We start from the raw sequence: 18,018 nt of genomic DNA, 5'->3' as shown, positions 1-18,018 counted from the left end.
TTCAGCAGGCGTCCACCCAGAGCATGACTTACTCAGATAAGGATGAAAGGGAAAGCCTCTTGCCTAATGGGCGTAGCATCTCTCTCATGGACCTCCAAGACCCTCACACAGCTCACAGTACTGACCACACTTCCATTATGCACGATGTGCCTTTGCGCTTGGCGGGCAGCCAGCTCTCCGTCACACAGGTGGCCAACATCAAACAGCTGTGGGAAACTCAGAGCACACCCCAGAGTGCTCCCCAGGTGAGGAGACCTCTGCACCCCGCTTTGAACCAGCAGGGCAGCCTCCAGCCTCTCTCATTCCAGAACCCGGTTTACCATCTCAACAACCCAACCCCTCCGATGCCCAAGGCCTCTGTGGACTCCAGCCTGGAAAACCTGAGCACTGCCAGTTCCCGGAGCCGAAGCAACAGCGAAGACTTCAAACTTAGTGGACCCAGTAACAGCAGCATGGAGGACTTCACCAAGCGCAGCACGCAGAGCGAGGACTTCTCCCGCCGCCACGTCCCCCCCGACAAGCACGTCCCCATCGCGCTGCCCCGCCAGAACAGCAGCAGCCAAGCACAGATCCGCAAAATGGACCAAGGTGTGCTGGGTGCCAGGGCCAAAGCCCCCCAGTCCTTGCCCCACAGTGCTTCCCTGCGGAGCACGGGCAGCATGTCGGGAGTGTCGGGGGCCATGGTGGCTGAACCCCTGCAGAACGGGAGCCGATCCCGGCAGCAGTCCTCGTCCTCCAGGGAGAGCCCTGTCCCAAAGGTGCGGGCAATTCAGAGGCAACAAACCCAGCAGGTAAGGAAAAGCCTTTTTCCAGGCACTTTTTGCTTTGGTCTTTCCCCAGTTGCTGCATCAAAGCTTTTTGACCTTTTAGTTGAATGGAGAGGACTGGCAAGTAGGCAAGTGGCCGGTAGCAAGTGAATAGTTGCCCATGAATAGTCCTGCTTGTTGCCCTGACAAGCTTGGCAAGCTGAGCCCTACCTGTTATTTTTGGATGCTTTTGTATTAAATTCGTAAAAAATAAATACATTTGGCCATTACTGAGGTCGCAGCAAGGCTGCTGAAAGAAACAAAACTTGAACATTTCCTTGAATAAAAACCAAAAATAATCAGAAGAAGCTTTGTTCCACATTTTGGTGCCATGTGAGAATGTGTTTGCCCTGCAGTGCTAATTCAAAAGCACAACTACCTAAAAACAGAGAAATCAACAAAGGTAAAACACTGTGGCATTAGCTGCTGCCAAAATAATAAAGAAGTACACTTGTCTTAAGTGTGGAGAATTCTGTATTTTACCATGATGCAGCAATCTATTGCTGGTCCCCAAATAAATACTGCTTTTTCATTAATCATCCCAAACTATGAATAATGCAAACACCTTCTGGAAAGAAGTGCTTATATGTACCAACTCCTAATGCACTTTATCAGTAGTTCATAGGCGACTGCAATTCAGGGTTTTCCTGTCAAGCAGCCAACATTCCTTTACCTTAAAAAAAAACCACAAAAACAAAACCCAAAGAAAAACCAAAAACTTGTTGTGATTTGCTGTGTATGAAAATCCTTCCCTAAATGAAAGAGGAACTGAAGTATTTGAATGCTTGGCACTGCAATAGAAGTAGAAAATGTGTTGATCTGTGGGTGAGGGGAAAGTTGTTGTTTTTCAAAATGTCTTATGAGTGCATACAGAGTTACCAGCATGGCAGAGTGAGCTTGCAGGCAACACCACTTGGGGCTAAGTGTTTTCTTCTGTGGTCAATGTGAATGTAAGCATGCTCATGTTTGATTTACATTACCTAGTGTTGAAGGAAATTTTTAAAACTCTTGCTCTCCACAAGATCTCCTTGAAAGGATGCAGCTCTGCACACAAGCATGACTTGAGGACTATCACTCCAGAAAGTTGCAGCCCCTGAGGTTGAGATTGCACCGTGCTGACAGTGAAGCGACATTCCCCAAGGAGCCAGGAGGTTATGGATCCTCCTTGCTGTGATGTAGCCCAGTTGGCAAAAGTGCTGATGAAGCCATGGTTATATAGGAGAAGGAGTTTGAGTTGTGAGGTAAAGCTGGCAGAGGACATTAGTTGCCAGTGTGAGCTCCTACTGAGGCAAAGGTTTTACTGGTGTCCCTGTTGGTGTAGCTTTCTTTGCAAACTCCTGAAAGTTACAGTCAACAGTAGGAAAATCTGGATGATGCCTGGGAACCCAGGAGCAATCAGGGCTTCAAAACTGCTTTGATACCTCTGGTTCGTTAAAGTACAAGAGGATCAAAAACCACTGAATCACAAAGCAAAGCCTAATATGCCATGTTAGTTATACCAAAAACAGTAGTTGTTTGTTATTTGTAGTGCATATATTTGTGTTCTACTTTAGAGCGTGTTTTACATTTGGGGATAGAGGGGTTGATAGGTGAAGTCTATTGAACACAAGTCTAGTGAGGAGGTGGTAGGGAACTTTTAGGCCAGTAGCAAGGAGAAATTTGAAGGAAAAACTGCCAGTTCTAAGGCATCCAGTGTTAAACCTGGATAGAATGACCTGATGAGTTTTAGTGTGGTTTCATGCAGTGTCCTAGCCAAAATCCACAGGGAGCTGCTGCCCTTCCTCAGGGCTTGTTTGGGAAGTGCGAAGGGCATTACTTTGAAGGTGTTGGGAAGTAGAGGTGCTGTGTCTCCAGTCTTTGTGTGTGCACCTTATGTGGGGGGCTCCTGCCCTGTGCTTGTTTACAAGAAGCACTGGGTTAGCTGTTTGCAAACCCTGGGCTCTTCTTATTCTAAATGCTGATTACCCAACTGTGCCCAGGTTTCAGGGCAATCTCCTTCCCACCTCTTGTAGGCAATAGGCATCTACTTATTTTCTGTTCTACTTTCCATACTAATTGCTTTCACTGGATTCATTAAAGTACTTGCTCCTACTTTATTCAGAGAAATCAATTTGTTCTTTCCTTCCCCACACCCTTGAGAAATGTCTTGAAGTGTGCCAAATCAAGGGGCCAAAATTTTTTGGAGGCAAATTCCATTGCATCCTTTTAATTGCAAATTGTGTTGTGGAATTCTGTTCTTATTTAAAGAAGAAAAAGAAAAAAGTTGGGCATGTTCTTTCTAGGCATGCTTCGTGGGCGTTATAATTATTAGACTGTTTTCTACAAGTCTTGTTTGTTCCTGCATATAGAGCTAGGCCCTTTGTTTGCTGTGAGAGGTCACTTTTTGCCTTCCATTTCAATTTAGTAGGTAGGTGGGAACAGAAATGTCAGTGTGTTCCACTGGAAGAGAGGCAAAGAGGGGAATTAATACATGTTCCTAGCAGGCTTTTTCTTTTTTCCTCTTTATTAGGGTATAACTCATAACCCATTAGCATGTGGAGTGCTTGCCATCCACTTGGTCTTTGTAGGCTTTCTGAGTTTGGCTGCTGAAAACATTCTATCCTACAGCTCTCAAGGTTGGTTGGCAAGGTTTGCTGGTGATCAGTCTGTTAATAGGCTGGTGATACAGTTTATAGTCAACCTTCTGCTGTCTTTGTCCTTGGTAACTCCAATGAACAGTGACACTGTTCATCCTTAGCTGTGCCTAATTCCGAGATCCAAGTGTTTGTCTCTGAGAAGAGCCTGTTGGTGGCAGCCCATAGTCTCCCTCGACATGGCTGCATCACAGCAAATACCCTAAAAAAAAATCTAAGGAGCTTTGCAAAGTTGCCATGGCGTACTCGAAAGGGGCTAATAGCCTTTCTGCTGTGAAGATTTCCTTCTAGCAAAAAGGCCTCTGCCTAATCCAGGGGTTTTTGCTTAACTCCTTTCCTTTGCCTTTTTACCCGTCCTTCCTGTAGCTTCTTCTGGTGTTGGAGCCTTTATCACTGCTCAGGACAGCTGAGCCAGTTGCAGGCAGATCCTCTGACCAGAAATGGAGGTTGACATGATCCCTCAACCTGACTCCTGTACAGAAGCTGTGACTCCCCCATGAGTTGCTCCTTGCTGAAACTGCAACTTCAAAATCCCCCTGCCCTGCTGAGGAGCACAGCTCACTCCGGTGCAGTGCTGACAGCAGGCAGGGAGCTGAAGGGCTGCTTGAGCACAAAAAGAAGCTACAGAGTGGGGGAAGCTGATGTTCTGCATTTCTCAAAGTTAAGACAGTGTTGCTCTTTCAGGGGTAATTATGCTAATTCCTGTGCTTATAAACTTGTCTTTGTCTGTGAAAATTGCTTGGAATTTGTAGCAAGCTGTATTTTCCCCAGCCGGGGGGGAGAGTTTCTTGTTTCTTTTCTTGGCTTCCTTTTCAGATTCCCTTAAAGAGGGTAGCTGATGATGATGTCTTACACTTCTAGTTAGCACTGCTGGCCCTGACTTCCTTTCACAGCCTCATCTGGATGTACTGCTACAATAGACCACCTAAATCTGATAAGCACTACAGTGATAAGGTTTCTTTGCCATTTCAAAGTATTGCTGTGCTGTCTTGTCACCAAGCCCTGCAGCCCCCTTGCAAGCCTGTCTGCAGCCTGGCTGAGAAAGCTGCTCCTCAGCACCCCAGAGAAACCAGTCTGTCTCACCTGAGCAGGCTGCAAGCAAAGCTTCATTGCTCTGTTTTCTTTGGGAGAGAAATCACAGGTTGATAAAGCCTTTCTGAAAATCTGGCAAAGGGGAAGGGTGGATGTGAACAGGATTTGGAAACAAGAACATTTCCAGAGAGTAGCTCACTTAGCAAGGAAGAATTTCTAAAGTACACTGGTTTTAGAGGGACTCAGGTAAGAGCTGTGGGTCCGAAGACAAGGGAGGATGAGGTATCTCTGCAAGAGAGGTTTAGGGGATCCTTTGAGACTGACAGACTCATAGTAGTTTTTCTTCTCCAAATAAATTGGATTTTAGAGCTGGTTTGTGTGTAGTTTCTCTGAAAAATGCTTACAGGTATCTCTGTTCCAGGTGCAGTCACCTGTGGATTCTGCCACAATGTCACCAGTGGAAAGGACAGCTGCCTGGGTTCTCAATAATGGACAGTATGAAGAAGTAGAGGAGGATGCAGAGCAGAATCCAGATGAAGTCAAGCATGCTGAGAAGGTAGATTTTGTTCCCTGTCCACCCCACAGCCGAGTCAAGAACAGCTTTCAGGCACTGCTTTGACAGAGTCCTGGTTTCAAGCACAGGTTGTGTTGGCATGACTTCCTGCTGGACGTGCTGTCACACATATCTGTAGTACAGGATTCCATAGTGTAGATTAACCCACGTACAGGCTGTAGCATGTCAAGTGGGTGCAAACTGGCACAGCTGTCTTTGTACATTACAGGCTGGTATTTGGCACTTAATGTGCATTGTGAGTCACACTGCCTAACTGTATTAGGTCCTGCTCAAGTCATTAACTTTATATGACAACACTGTAGCTACAGCACACTGCGATTTTTCTATGTTTGCAAAACTCCTTAGTGAAAAAACAATGAAAAAAAAAATCACAGTTGTTAGCTCGACTGAGTATAGCTTAGGATATGCTAAGTACAAGGCTCTGTAAATGCCTGAGGCAATGCCTGTCACCTGGGCTATGCCTGTCACCTGGGTAGTGCCCTGTTTCTGAGCTACACAGAAACATCCACGATCTCTTTTTTTCTTTTTTTCAAGTGTAATTATTTTCAAGAGTAGATACCATTTTTCCAAGTATAGTTACACCTGTGTGCTGCTATGGTGATGAAGTTTTGTAAGAGGTTTGGTATTTTGAAGGGGCAGGAAGTGAGGAGGAGAACATTTGGTGGACAAGAAACGGGAACATAGGATTATTAGGAAAGGTGAATGAACCCAAACAAAAGTGGAATATGTTGATATTCATTGCTCTGTTGCAGAAGTGATTGTCCACAGAGACAGTAAGTAGAACAAAACCTCACCCAAGTAAACTTAAAGGCTGTCTTCTGTAGCAAATTATTTGCTTTGATTTCACACATGGTCTCATGCCTCAATAAGGTCCTAAAAAATTAATTATTTGGATCCCATACTGGTCTGTTTTGTCAGTTTGGCCACTCCAGGATATTTTTACAGTTGAGCACTGTTAGCAGCTTCTGTCTGGGAGCTGCCTGAGTCCACATGAACTGAGGATGTTACCAGTCAGGACTGAAGAGTCATGTCAGAGCCCTCAGAGTGCTTAAATTGTGCTACAGAATGACACCCTGCAGTGTGGGAGTAGCTTGATGCTCCATGTCAGCCTGTGTGCTCCTTGTCTGTGGTTGCCCACAGTTGTTTGCTCGTCACTTCCTTTACTCCCATCAATTTATATTTCATGAGAAAAACAATGTTGCTCTCTGAACAGCAGCAGCAGAATAGAATGATCTGATCTTTCTTTTTCCCTTGCATCTGATGCTTTCCTCCTTTACCTCCACCTGCAGTATGAACAAGAGATAGCCAAGCTGAAGGAGCGCCTGAAGGTGTCAAGTCGTCGGTTGGAGGAATATGAGCGGCGGCTCCTGGTGCAAGAGCAGCAAATGCAGAAGCTGCTGATGGAGTACAAGTCTAGGCTGGAAGACAGTGAGGAGAGACTGCGCAGGCAACAGGAGGAGAAGGACAGCCAGATGAAAAGTATAATCAGCAGGTGAGGCTTTGGAAAGTCTGGGACAAGGCTAGGCAGTCGGGAGTGTCAGATGGATAGATAAGCTTTTCCAAGTGCAGCAGAATTCTTCTCTTGCAGAGCCAGGACAATCAGAGAAGTCAAACCAACAGGCCGGAATACCTGAAACACTCTTGAATAGTATTAAATGGTCCTGATTCATACCTCTTTTTGCTTATCAGACTCATGGCGGTTGAAGAGGAGCTGAAGAAGGATCATGCAGAGATGCAAGCTGTCATCGATGCAAAGCAGAAAATTATTGATGCACAGGTAAGGAGCTCAGGATGGCCAGGAACCACATTCTTGGTGTGTAAACCCCGTTATTTCCCCCTCTCCTCCTGCCCCAGCACTGTTATCCAGCTCCCAAGTCATTATTGGTCCCTGGTGTTCCACATGTGACTTGCTGCCATCGAGGAGAGAATTGGGTGTTTTAATTAATAAAGGCTGTACTGTCAGGCACTAGGCTTTGAGAAAGCCTGGCAACAAATCACAGGACTGACTGCTTCTCCAAAACCTTTTCTCCTTTGTGAGATCCCAAGGGGGCAAAGGAATAGCAAGGCATTGTGTAGACATTGTTCCGAGCGTGGGCCTGGGAACTCTGGAAAAGCTGTGCCTCATACCAGCATAGCTTAATTGCCATGTGCATGCATCTCAGCTATGCAAGCTAAAAGCATGGCTTTGAACATCTGAGTCAAGAACAGAGAATGCTTGCAGTGGAGATTGCCCTGTATGTCACACGTGGCATTCCACCCCTTCTGACTGTCCACGTCAGTCCTGGAGGAATGCCCACTTTGCCAGGAGCCTGCAGTGCTTGCCTTGGCCAACACCAGTTGGCTGTGGAAAGCAGGACCCAGTGGGCAATGCATGTGGGTGTTTTGTGTGGGATCATTTCAGCTTTTCTTCTGTGTCTGTGCTGATCCCAGAGAGCAAAGCTTGTCTGGCAGAACCCGAGGCTGGTTCGATATCTGCCTGCCATGTTATGTTTGTGGTATTTGCATTTGGAGGAACATCTTCCCTGCTTCTGGGCTTGTCAGTAGTTCCAACTGTAAACTTTCCTTAATAGATAATCTTAAGAAGATGACCTGCTTAAGGAGTAACCCAAGCTAACTCAGAAAGTTGTTTCCATGCTCAGAGAATGTGGTGGGGGGGAAATTCCCTTAGTTTGACATGGTTAAAGATGGTACAGGTGTATTGGGATATAGGCATAATTGAGCACAAAGGGCCACTTTTTCTTGTTGAATGGCCAGCAATAGCAAAGGTTTGAGCTCATACAGAACTGCAGGGCAAATATGAATTAGAAAAAGGAGTTTTTAAAAGCGTTTTTAAAAGCTGGGTGACACCAGAAACATATTTATAGCAGATTTCTTTTTGATAATTTGAAGTTATATTTTTTTTCTGCTGCCTCTGCCCATTTTCCCACCGTTCTTCAGAACGACTGTTCATGAAAGCTGGATTTTTGGATCTAATGCCATCTAATTTGAACAAATCACTTGTCTACAATAAGATGTTACTTGTTATCTAGCCTTGCAGGATAAAAAGAAAATTCTACTGGAGTTACACCAAATATAGTTCCTAGTTATTGTGCAAGATGCTCTACACGGAGACAACAGTGTAGTCACCCTTTCAAGATGCAGCTCAAGATAAAAATCCTCTCTGTGAGGACTTGCACTTAAAATGCAAAGTGGGAGAGTGCTGGAGAATGAACAGGAATGTAGTCAGCCACTGGATTATTTTTTTTATTATTATTTTCTTGATGGTGGGAGAACAGCAGAGCTGCCTCCAGTCTGATCAAGGACTGTGGAAAGTGGAAGCTGGAGTTGAACTTGAATGTGCTGGGCCATTTTTTGGAGATTGGCACAATCAGTTACGTGAAGGAACAGCAGCTCACCCGAACAGCAGCCCGGTTTTTGAAGGAAGTGATGCTTTTTTCATCTGCCTCAAGAAGGTGAAAGAGGCCCTGAGGATAAAACCCATTAAAAGGGATTTTTGGAGAGGAAGATGTGTGAGATTGTGACTGAGTAAGAGGCTTGACTCTCCCTTTGTTACCTGTCTATGCCAGTAGGCCCTTGGCCTCGGTGTAGGATTACAGACAGGCAGGGCAGAGTGGACCAGTTCGATCCCTCAGTGTCACCAGCTGGCAGAGGGAACTGCTGCTGATTTGTGAAACCCTCAGGACCAGAAAGGTGTGTTCCTTGATCACACTTGATCAAATGATGCATCATTTATTACCTGCAATGGAACTTGTTGCAAAAGCAAGAGCATTAATGATTCCTCTTTTAATCTGACACTTTTCCTTCTGAAGACACACTCTCTTCTGAAGTGCTGTTAGCTACTCAGGCAAGCAAGATCATCAGCAAAACCTTAACTGCTTCAGTGTCAACCAGTTCATGGGGAAAGTTTAGTTGTCATTCCCCTTTCCTGACACGTGAGCAGAAGAGGAAACAGATGAAAGATTCAGAACAGACACACCAGAGGAGCCCAAGTGTTCTCTGAGTTCTGTAGCAATCCCTCTAAATTGTGTTTGAAAGATTTTCTTAGTCTATGATTCATTTGGCAAAGGGAAATAGCAGTGGCTAGAAAAGGTCTTTTTAATGTGAGATATATGGAGTGGAGTTGGAACCTGGCTTATCACACCTATTTGAAGAGTTAATGGCTACTAGAAAACAGCAGCAACTTGGGTTCTTGTGCTTAGTTACATAAGCTCAAGGTGCTTTTCAGGATTTGATCTTTTGCCTTGTGGTCAGGTGCAGCACCCAGTGCTGTACCCATGCAGAAGGACAGCCTTGTTCTCAGCACACGTGCTGTTTGCCCTGGCTCTGGGCAGTTCCTTGTGTGCTTCCAGAGGCTGGAGCAGGGGCTAGGTCTGGCTAAACTCTCCTGAGAGCAGCAGAGCTGCAAGGAGTGCTGGCCCAGTTGCTATTGCAAGTGACATCTCCACTGTGTTAAATTACAGGTCATAAATGGGGATGAGATAATTCAAACAGGCAAGTAAACCCAATCAGTTCTCTAGCTGAGCAGTACCCAGTCCTGGCCCAGTGCACTGACCTCCTACCCATTCCAGCTCCTCCCACTCCCTGCACCTAATTCTTGTGTATTAGAGACATGGTTGTTAGCGTGTGCTTTCTTTTGAGTGAGAAGATTCCTCTGCTCACCAAGCTCATGCTTTTAAGATGGATTTGATTTTTTCCAAGTGTGTATTTCTAGCAGTTTTGCAAACTGTCATAGTGAGCACCCATCAGTGCCAGAAAATAACCAGCCTTTCATTTTTAACTCTTTGGAAAGTTATATTCCTTGGAAAGAGATTTTCATTCTGAATTATATATTCCAGGTGAAATGTAGTCTGAGGAGGAGCTTTAACTTGCTGAAGAACACATTTCTGCTAAGGCAGTTGTGTTTTGCTGGATTCATTTCAGCACGGGAGGGAAGGCTAAAGCTTCAGCTCCTCCATTGTCCCTTCTCCTTACCTACATTGCCTGGATCAGGGCAGGTGCCTTGCTCCTTGTTGATTTCTCCTGCCTCTTCTTTCATTTGCTCTGCTACACAGAGCTCAGTCTCTTCAGGGCTGTACTACAAGCAGTCCTTGATTTCTGCTTTGTTTTTGCACTCCAAGACTTACCCCTGTGGGGAAGCCCACTGAGAAAAGCAAACATGCCTTGATTGCTGATGTACCACACAGCTGATGTGCTGGGATCCAGTTCTCAAGGGGATGTTGTAGCACGTAGGTCTCCTGAGCTGTATGTCTGAACTATCCCTTAATGTTTGTGCCTTATGTGCATCATTTTTCCTTCCATTTTGTTTTTCAATGGGCCAGACTGGGAAGAGTTCCTGCATGCAGCTTTTTTCACTCAAGTAAATTAGACTTTCTTCTTTCTCAAAGAAAAAACAAAACAGTCAGCTAGTAGCTGGGAGAGCATTTTTACCTGTTGCCATCACTGCTGCTGCTCTCTGTGGCTGCATAATTCTATTTTTATTTTGTGAAAATTGCCATTTCTAATCATGCCATCAAGTTTTTGGCTTGGCCCTCTAGTGCTGCATCCCACTGCAGATCTAGCTGTTAGCAGGCTGGGTTTTGTTGAGAGGGTTTTTTATAAATTTAGTACACATCCTTTAGTTTTCCGAATACTTCTGTTAAAAGTGGAGGCTAGCACTTCCTGTGCTGGAAGAACCAAAACTGGGATTGGGAACCCTGGACTTGGCAGAGCCTGGGAGCCCCTCTGAGCTGGAATGGGTCTAGGAGCAGTGTGTTCAGTGTTTGTTCTTTGTGTTCTGTCGATGGCATCTCCCCCTCCACCCACACTGCCCCCTTCACCTCAAATAACCCCTTAGTCGTAGCTTTTGGCTGCTTCTTTATGTTGCTATTGCACCCTCACTCCTGCTGGTGACTGCAGGCTGCCATTATCTGCTTTTTTCTTTTTCTTTTTTTGTTTAATTATGATTTATTTTGAGCACACCGTGAGTTTATTCCGAGCGCACTCCATCCAAAACACAGAGACGATGGCCATTAGATTACCACTTGCACTTTTCTCTGCCAGATGAAACCTCTCCACCACTTTTATTTTCTGCTGCCTGTTTCTGTTTTTCTAACATATTTTTAAAAATAAGTAAATTGGCTACTGTTGTTATTAACACCAACACCCTCCCCTCACCCCTCCCATGTGCAAAATACGGCATTTCCACCTGCCTCAGTTGGAAGCTGGTTGGATAAAGCCACCATGACTGGATCAGTTCACCAATGTAACTTTGACTCACTGTCACCTTCCATCGTACAAAAAGGCCAGGCCAGCCTGTGAGGAGCCAGTGGCACGCAGGGGCCACTCCAAGAAAACAGAAAGAGGCAGACATCCCATCTTCCCAGAGAATGTTAGCCGAGCTGCCTCTCTGCCTAGGAACCATCTGAAGACACTGTCCACAGCCCCGAGTCCTGGAAGTCCCCTCCCTGCCAGAAACCAGGCTGGTGGGGTTAAAGGCATTTCATGTGTGAAGCAGCTCTGACTTTGTGGGGTGTTTGTTGCAGGAGAAGCGGATCGTGTCCCTGGACTCTGCCAACACGCGGCTGATGAGTGCCCTGACGCAGGTGAAGGAGCGCTACAGCATGCAAGTCCGCAATGGCATCTCCCCCACCAACCCCACCAAGCTTTCCATCACGGAGAATGGTGAATTCAAAAACAGCAGCTGCTAACTGGGCAGGTGCTGCCAGCCATCAAGAGGGAGCAGACTCAAGAAACCTTTTAAAATAAAGCCCCCCCACCCCCCTCCTTCCCCCTTACAGGTTTACATAATGCTGCTAATGAAATGGGAAAGTGAAAAGAACAGCTTGGAAAAGGTGGACTTTTAATTCCCCACTCGAGGCCAGGAAAACTGAGCTCCTGAGAACAAGTCCTTCCATATCACTGTGTAAATAGAGGGAGCTCTTGGGTTATGTACAGAAAACGCTGATGTAAAATACCAAAAGGAAGAAGTGAATACTGTAGATTTTTTTAATTATTGCTATTTTTATTATTATTATTATTATTGTTATTATTATTTTTCTCTTGTTGAAAGCACTGCAGTCCTTGGAGGAGGAAGAGGGGAGTGTGAGTGCATGTGTGTTGTGGGTGAGAGAGAGATGAGCAGTGGGTTAAATTAGATAGCAGCTGTATATATCGGGCTGACTGATAACATGAGTGGAGTGAAATGGTAGTGAAATGAATTCTGTAAGAAAACTCATCTGCTGGTTTTATTCCCCTCTTCTCTAGCTGTTCTTTAACTGAATGCAAACTCGATAGCAAACATTGTAGCAAGGAAATGGGCTCTCGCTGGATCCAGCACCTACTTTTCAGTAAGACTCCAGCAAAATATTGTCAGTCTTTCTGAACAAGGTGAGAGCTTGGAGCAGCAAAGCTTGTTTCCTTGCATTTGCACACAGTCAGGCTTCTCATCAAACAGAGGGAATCTGCAGTTTTCCAAGGTAGGATTCTTTCTTTTTTACCCCAGTTCTAATGCAGTTTTGTATTTTCTGGTTTGAGAATTTACAGACCTGTACATAGGGGTTTTTTGTTAAATTTCTACCCAGCCCCTACTTTATGCACCATGCAGCAGCATCCTGAATTCTTTCTCTGCACTCCATCAGGAACAGCCAGGTCAATGCTCTGAGGAAAGGGCTAACCAAAGGGTGCCCGTGCCCAGCAAAGCAGATTTCATATGCAAAATTCCCTTTTTCCTAGAGTATTTATAGATTTTAACTACTTCAGCCCCTAGCTTAGCCAGTCTGGTTCCAATGAAAGTTACTTTCTGCATGTTTGTTTTGAAAGATCTTCCATTTCCACTGAATTTTGCCTTTCTCTGGATACTTTAAATAGGGGTGTTTTTTTGAAGTTCTGGTTTTTTGTAGTTTCTGAAGTTTTTTCTTAAGGAGTTTCGACTAAGCTTTTATCTCCAGTTACTTTCAGTTGCATTTCATAGAAACATACTTACAGGCTGTATGTGAATGCGTATATCATTACAAAGTGACCTTCTCATGGAAGATAATGACATTTACAAACTGTAAAAGATTAACAATAAATGACACAGTATTGTCAATTCTCATGATTCCAGCAAATGCCACAATATTTAGTCTAACGGGTTTTTTAAACCCCAAATTCTAGACTCAAGGGAAAGTGTGTGAATCTTCACTTGCACTTTTTGGTATAAGTTTCTAGCTCTCAGACCCTCAAAGTAAATAATACGACTATTGCAACAGCAATTGACATTTTGAATTACAGAAGTATGCAAATAACAGTGAGTGTGTTTAACCATCCAAACATGTTATGGAAATTTGACATTGGAAAAGTTGACTTCCAAATGACATAAAACCTCCAGTGGATGTGGGATGTGTTTAGCAAACAGTTCAGGCTGCAACTAGGAGGTAGCTCTGGGGGTACCTGGCTGAAATCACATCACCTGTGATACAGGGAAGGTCAGAGGTGATTATAGTGGACATAGTTTCTGAATTTCTAAAATGACGCTACATAAAAAAGTAGATGTTTCTAAGCCAATTTCTTGGCCTCCTGAAAGTGACCCTTGTTGCTTTGAACATGAAGGATTGGCAATACTGAGGATCCCAGTTCAGTGTCTGTTGTCAAGCTTGTTTGTTTTCTGGAAAATGAGTTGTCTCACCTCTGTGGGCAACTGCAGCTCATGTCAGAGTGCAGGATGTTCACTGTTCTGCTGGGTTGTTGTGTTACCATGCTTCAGTTAAATGTCATCACTCAAGTATGTTACATTACCAACTATGCATAAGTACAAATACCACATCTCCTGCACTTGTGAAACAAAAATGTGTATGAAGCTTTTGCCTGTTAATTTACATCTGGAGAAGACTTGTCTGCTGTGAGTTGGGATTTATTTAATGCTTAGTTCAAGTCAAAGCTTCTCTGGCTGCTTGAATGTGACTTGGTACTCCAGGCCAAGGAGCATTCCTGTTCTGATCTTGGTGTATTACAGCCCAGTCAGTACTATCTGACACACCTGGGCTTGGGCTCTGCATTTATCCATAGTGATTTATTTTCTGTACTTTCCAAACTGTCTTCCAGCTCCAGGTCATTGCTGACCTCAACTGAGGCCTGAGAGCAAGTGGTCGTAGGAGTACATTGACTAGAACCAGGCAGAAGCAGATAAGTCATTCTGGTAGCATTTGGTCTAGCTTTAATTTGGGAAATGCATCTCACCAGAGCTCCCCAGCTCTCTGGTAGGTATCAAAGATCACTGGCTGAGCTGTGTGGTTCAATGCTGAAGACTCCAACGGGACCACTGTGGTTTCTGCAGAGAAATGCCATAGTAGCAACATTTCAGCCCTGATTTTTAGAGGAGAAATAATACATGCCCCAAGATTTGTACATTTTGGTGAAGTCTGCAGTGATGTACCATTCTAATAATGCACCTTCTCCTGCATATTTCTTAAGCTTGTAGACTAGGAGAAGTTGCTGTTCTAAAAGAGTCTGAGCCATCAGCATTGTCCTCACAGCTTGTTGCTAGGCTGATTGTTTCTCTTCTGTTGCAGCTTTTACCCTTAAGTGCAAAGTGTGCTCCTTTACCTCCCGCTGTAGAGGAGAAGCTGCAGGAGAGGGTGAAGGTTGCAGGCTAAAATTGATTAGCTGCAGAGCAAATCGCTACGCCCCTGAGTTCTGCAGGCAGCTGTCTCTCCTAGTTTATTACCAAGCAGATTTCTAGAGCAATTTTAAGCTGCTTCGAGCTGACAATATGTGAAAATGCCAGCTTCTATTTTGTCTATTCTGATAAAGTTCAAGTGACACTAAACCACGTGGCAGCCAAAAGGCCTGTCTATTTTGGAGCAAGAGCCCTCACCACGTTGCGTTTAAGACTACTAGCCAGTGGGTTTCTGCAGCAGTGAGAGAAGTAAATACTGCAAAGTCTGATGATGAGCATTATAGACATTAGGTTTTGGTTCATACTTTCAGCAAATGGATCAGGCTGTGTCTTTAAGTTGTTGAAAGGAGCTGCGGCTCTCTTTTGGAAACAGCTGAAGTAGTCCAGAAAAAAAATAATAGCCTGTAGGAGTAATGCTGTGTGTTCCTGAGCCTGAAACAGAAGAGCTGTTCCATGCTGGCAGCTCAGTTCTTGCCACCATGTTACTCGGTGCTGTTCTAGGATGATTCTTCCCAAATGGCAAAGCTAAAAGCTCCCAGCCAGCATGGCAGGGCATGGAAGTAGAGCAGCCGTGTGTAGTGCTGTGGCCTTCTGCCTTGTTTGTGTGGTGTCTGCTGAGGGTGAGGAACAGGGGTGGCTGGAATGACATGGGATAGGACATGGAGCAGGGAGGGAGCATGTTTGAGGAGCAGCATCCTCTAAATGCCCGTTCTTTGCAACCCTTAGAATTCAGACTTATTTATTTATTTATTTTAAGGGAAATAGATTTCACATCCAAGAGTTACCAACTGTTATTTCCCTGGTGCATTAGAAATGGGCAGCTATGCATAAAAGCACAGATTCAGACAGCTACACATTTTGCAACATTCCAGTGGCATAACTCAGGCAGGAGATCCAGAGGAGCATGGAAAGCGATGCGTATATTTTTTAGTTAGAGAATATGAAGTGTAGCCAGTAAAAAATTCTTTACCCATCTTAATAAGTCCAAGAAATGGGTTTTATTTTACATTCTTGCAATTGCTTTGGGTTGGATGAGGCTTTTTTTTTTAATGCTTGCTTAAGCCCACGAGCTTTTAACTTCATCTGAAAACTCCATGCTTGAAGTCCATCAATTTTACAACAGTGCCCGTGGTACGTGTCAGCAAAATTTATCTGCTAAGGTCTCTGTGTATGTATGAATTCTTCTTGTGTTCTGCAAAATGTCTGTGTCATTCCTGGAGAATAATTCCTATCTGGGTTGAGGACTGAAATGTGTTTCCTTCAGTGATTGACTTGGTCAGCTACAGGTATCCAGCTGAGCAAAAGGGTTAAATTTAGGCTAATGCTTTTAGGTATTTCCTTCTCCACAGTAAGTTCACTCCCATGAGAGCAAGCATGTCATTACAGATCATGCCTGCCAGGAATCCTACCTGTAAAAATAGATTTTCTGTCTCAAGGGCCTTAATAAGAGTGTTACTACACAGAACTGTTTTACAATGATAGTTCTAAATAATTTATTTTTTATTTCAAGAAAGTACACCTTAAAAAGTAATAAACTTGTTTTTCAAGCCGTATTTTTATGCTAGTAGCACTGGACTGTTTGGTCACTGAGATCCATTTCTGCATTTCATTGCCTGGGTTTGTTCTAAAGAAGATTTATTTTTGTTCTGTGAATAATTTTTGAAGGTTCTTGTAATATGTACAGATATAGATACATTTGAGGTCTTTTATTGATATTCCTACAAAGAATACAAATAAAGTTTAACTTTAAACAGTTTGGACTCGGTAAACTTGTTCTGATTTAAAATTCTGCTGTTTCTCCTCTCAGGCTGTACTTGTGTTTCATGTAACTTCAGAGAGTGGAGAGAAACTCAGGCAGAATAACTGAACGTTTGGGACAGAGAACCAAGAGGGTCCGTAGAGCAGCAGAGTTCATTCCTTTCTCCTGTTCCTGGGGCTGGGTGTTTGCTGGGGTGCCCAGCACAGGTTCTGGATCTAGCTCTGCCTCCCCGTGCCGGGGAGCTTTCCTGCATTCTGAATCTGTCCCTTTGCTGGGAAGTGTCTGGCATTGTGAAGTGAGAGAGCGACAAGCTGTGGAGACACAGAGAATTGCTCTCTGCTTCTTTAAGGCATGGGATATTTTTGGAGCACAGTAACAACTTGAGTGATGACAAGAGAGTTACCTTGTATTCATTTGTGTTTTTTTCCTCCCATGCCAGACCGGTGAATGTGACCAGCCCAGTTTTCTTGTTCAATCTATTCCTAGTTTACAGGTGCTCATGCAGCAGCCCAAAGCTGCATTGTTTGAGGCTTGGCTGCACAGAGCAATAGTTATTTACAGGCTCACACAAAATGCTGTATTCTAAGCAATTTATATTTACTCTTTATGTGTATAAAATCTTGTATATAATGAGTGAGAAAGCCTTTCATACTCAACTTACTGAATGTAAAACCTACACTCAATGGGATGTTTTGCTAAAAGTATTTTTATTTTCATTTCACGTGGTATTTTTTTCCATAGCTTTGAAGCCTGCAGAATACACACAGCAAACTTTTAGTAGTTACTGTGTGCCTCCACCCTGGCCCTGTGCTTTGTTCTGCTCCAGTCCCTTTCATGTTCTGCCTTGTTCTTGCTGAGGCAGTGAGTTTTTCCTGCCAGGAGTTGTCTTCCTGCATGTTTGTACAGAACCTAAGGCAGTGGGTGCCTGGTGCTTCTGGCCAGGAGGGTGGCACAGGCAGTGTCCCTGGAGGAGGTGGGTCTGTGGAGTTCCTTTGGAGTAGCTCCCCTCCAACAGTCCTCCTGCCCAAAGGATACAAGTGTAAACTCCAGCTGGGAAGTTCCTTTGGAGAAGCTCCCTTCCAACAGTCCTCCTGCCCAAAGGATGCAAGTGTAAAACTTCTAATTATTTCCTCTGTGCAAGAGGGTGTGCTGCTGCTTTAACTAAGCAGCAGCTGCTGTTTGAAGCCATTAGCAGGTGGAACACCAGTTTGCTTACGCTGAGATATGAGTCTCCTGAGAAAAGAGTCCTTGCTCTTGCTAGAACTCATCTCACGTTGCTGTCCTTCACCTTTCTCCTGGTCCCACAGATTAAATATCCTCATGTCTCCAGAAGATGTATTAAATTCCTGCATTTTGCTGTGAGAGGTAGATCAAATATCTTGGTTGTAGGCATGAAACTTGGCTGCCTGTCAGTTCTTCCTGCAGCAAGTATGAATACTTGTCTGTGCACAGCTCCATGGGTACATGTAATCCTGCTGATGCAACTGGAAATGTGAATTCTATGGACCTGAACCCACTTTCCAGCAGACCTACTTAGCACAGCCCAGCAGCAAAGCAGCCTTGGCTAAAGTAGAGAGAAATCA

General features: G+C 44.4%; 1 protein-coding gene across 1 annotated transcript in view; it reads left to right on the top strand.

Moving 5' to 3' along the window:
- RASAL2 (RAS protein activator like 2) overlaps positions 1–11,731 on the top strand; it is a 95,746-nt gene extending 84,015 nt beyond the window's left edge. The window contains exons 14-18 of the mRNA XM_009994642.1: positions 1–791; positions 4,893–5,027; positions 6,335–6,537; positions 6,735–6,822; positions 11,567–11,731. Of these exons, the coding sequence (XP_009992944.1) occupies positions 1–791; positions 4,893–5,027; positions 6,335–6,537; positions 6,735–6,822; positions 11,567–11,731 (1,382 nt within the window). The remainder of the gene's footprint in view (positions 792–4,892; positions 5,028–6,334; positions 6,538–6,734; positions 6,823–11,566) is intronic.
- Positions 11,732–18,018: the final 6,287 nt, after the last annotated feature.

Source organism: Chaetura pelagica, unplaced genomic scaffold, assembly GCF_000747805.2.
Source record: "Chaetura pelagica isolate M959 unplaced genomic scaffold, ChaPel_1.0 scaffold363, whole genome shotgun sequence".
Taxonomy (NCBI): Eukaryota; Metazoa; Chordata; class Aves; order Apodiformes; family Apodidae; genus Chaetura; species Chaetura pelagica.
The sequence above is the reverse complement of the archived record's forward strand: the minus strand, read 5'-3'. Positions and strand labels throughout refer to the sequence as shown.